Below are 1,120 nucleotides of genomic sequence, written 5' to 3'. Positions count from 1 at the left end.
CCTGGGCGATTGTTGGTGTCCTTGTGTATGCGGTTGCTGAAGTCTTTCGAGAGCTTGCGTAGCGTGAGCTTGTCGTTGTCGATGGCTTCTTGGTTGCTGATGTAGTACGATTCGCACCAGGATTCGTATCCGGCACCTTTGACAGCAGACTCGAACTGCAACCACCAGAGCTGGGAGCCGCTTGAACCAGGTAGATTGACCTCTTGTGCACCTAAGAGAGCTGTTTCCCAGTTCGCGAGCCAGTTCAGCATGTCTTTCGGCCTGCGAGTTAACGGTATGATGGCGGCGTTGTACCGGGTCATGGCCCGCTGGAGTTCTTCGCGGTCGTCTGAGCCAGCGCGTTCCTTGAGGGCTGCGTACCACTGGTCAATGGTTCTGTCGGCCTTGCAGGTGGTATCGTAGAGCTGAGGAGCTATCGTTTGGCGCATCCACGCGGTCAGTCTGTTGAGGTTCTGTCGCTCAGCTTCGTAGAGTCGCCACTCGAAGTGGTATTCCGAGAGGTCGGTCTTGTATGCATCGCGACCAAGGGCGGTCATCTCGCTGGTGTTCCGCGGTGGGTTTCGTCTGTCGATCTCTTCTACCGGGGGACCGAGAGTCAGGGCTTGCGATTCCCCTACGGTATTACTTGAAGTGGCACTTCCTGCGCGTGTGCTCCGCGCGGGAGGCGCGTCGGCGCGATCAAGGCGCTTTGGGTAGTCCTGAATGGCTGGTTTAATGGGTGCGGTCTTGAATTCGCCAACCGAAGAGCTCTTGGGGTTAATGAGCTCCCAAAGGTCTCTAGTCGCCGCCTCGGACCTGAATCGCTCGTTCCAGGCCTTCCAATTGTCAGGGCCGGTGAGTTTGACATCTTCGTTGACAGTGGTCATGGCGATATATCGGTCGGTTTTGACGTGTCTGCCGTGGCTGTTGTTTCGTTCTTCTGCGTGGGAACGGAAGTTGGGAGTTCAGGTGGCCTTCCCGGAGGAGTGTTGGAAAGCCAACAGCCACGAATGTGTCGCACCGTAGTGATTGGGTATCAAAAAAATTGGCAACCACTCAATTGATGATGATGTACCTGTCTGTGTTCTTCCAGAAGTTCCCTGCCTGTTCCTGATCCTGAGAATCCTGGTGCCAAGCCATT

The 1,120-nt window shown here is 55.5% G+C and overlaps 1 protein-coding gene across 1 annotated transcript in view; it reads right to left on the bottom strand.

Annotated features, from left to right (window-relative positions):
* Positions 1-1,120, bottom strand: part of N657DRAFT_404861 (uncharacterized protein) — a gene marked incomplete at its 3' end in the record, with an annotated part of 1,300 nt that continues 180 nt past the window's right edge. The window contains exon 2 of the mRNA XM_062787212.1: positions 1-953. Within this exon, the coding sequence (XP_062641987.1) occupies positions 1-866 (866 nt within the window). The remainder of the gene's footprint in view (positions 954-1,120) is intronic.

The sequence above is a fragment of the Parathielavia appendiculata genome (assembly GCF_033297405.1).
Source record: "Parathielavia appendiculata strain CBS 731.68 unplaced genomic scaffold N657scaffold_55, whole genome shotgun sequence".
Taxonomy (NCBI): Eukaryota; Fungi; Ascomycota; class Sordariomycetes; order Sordariales; family Chaetomiaceae; genus Parathielavia; species Parathielavia appendiculata.
This window is presented reverse-complemented; position numbering and strand designations above follow the sequence as displayed.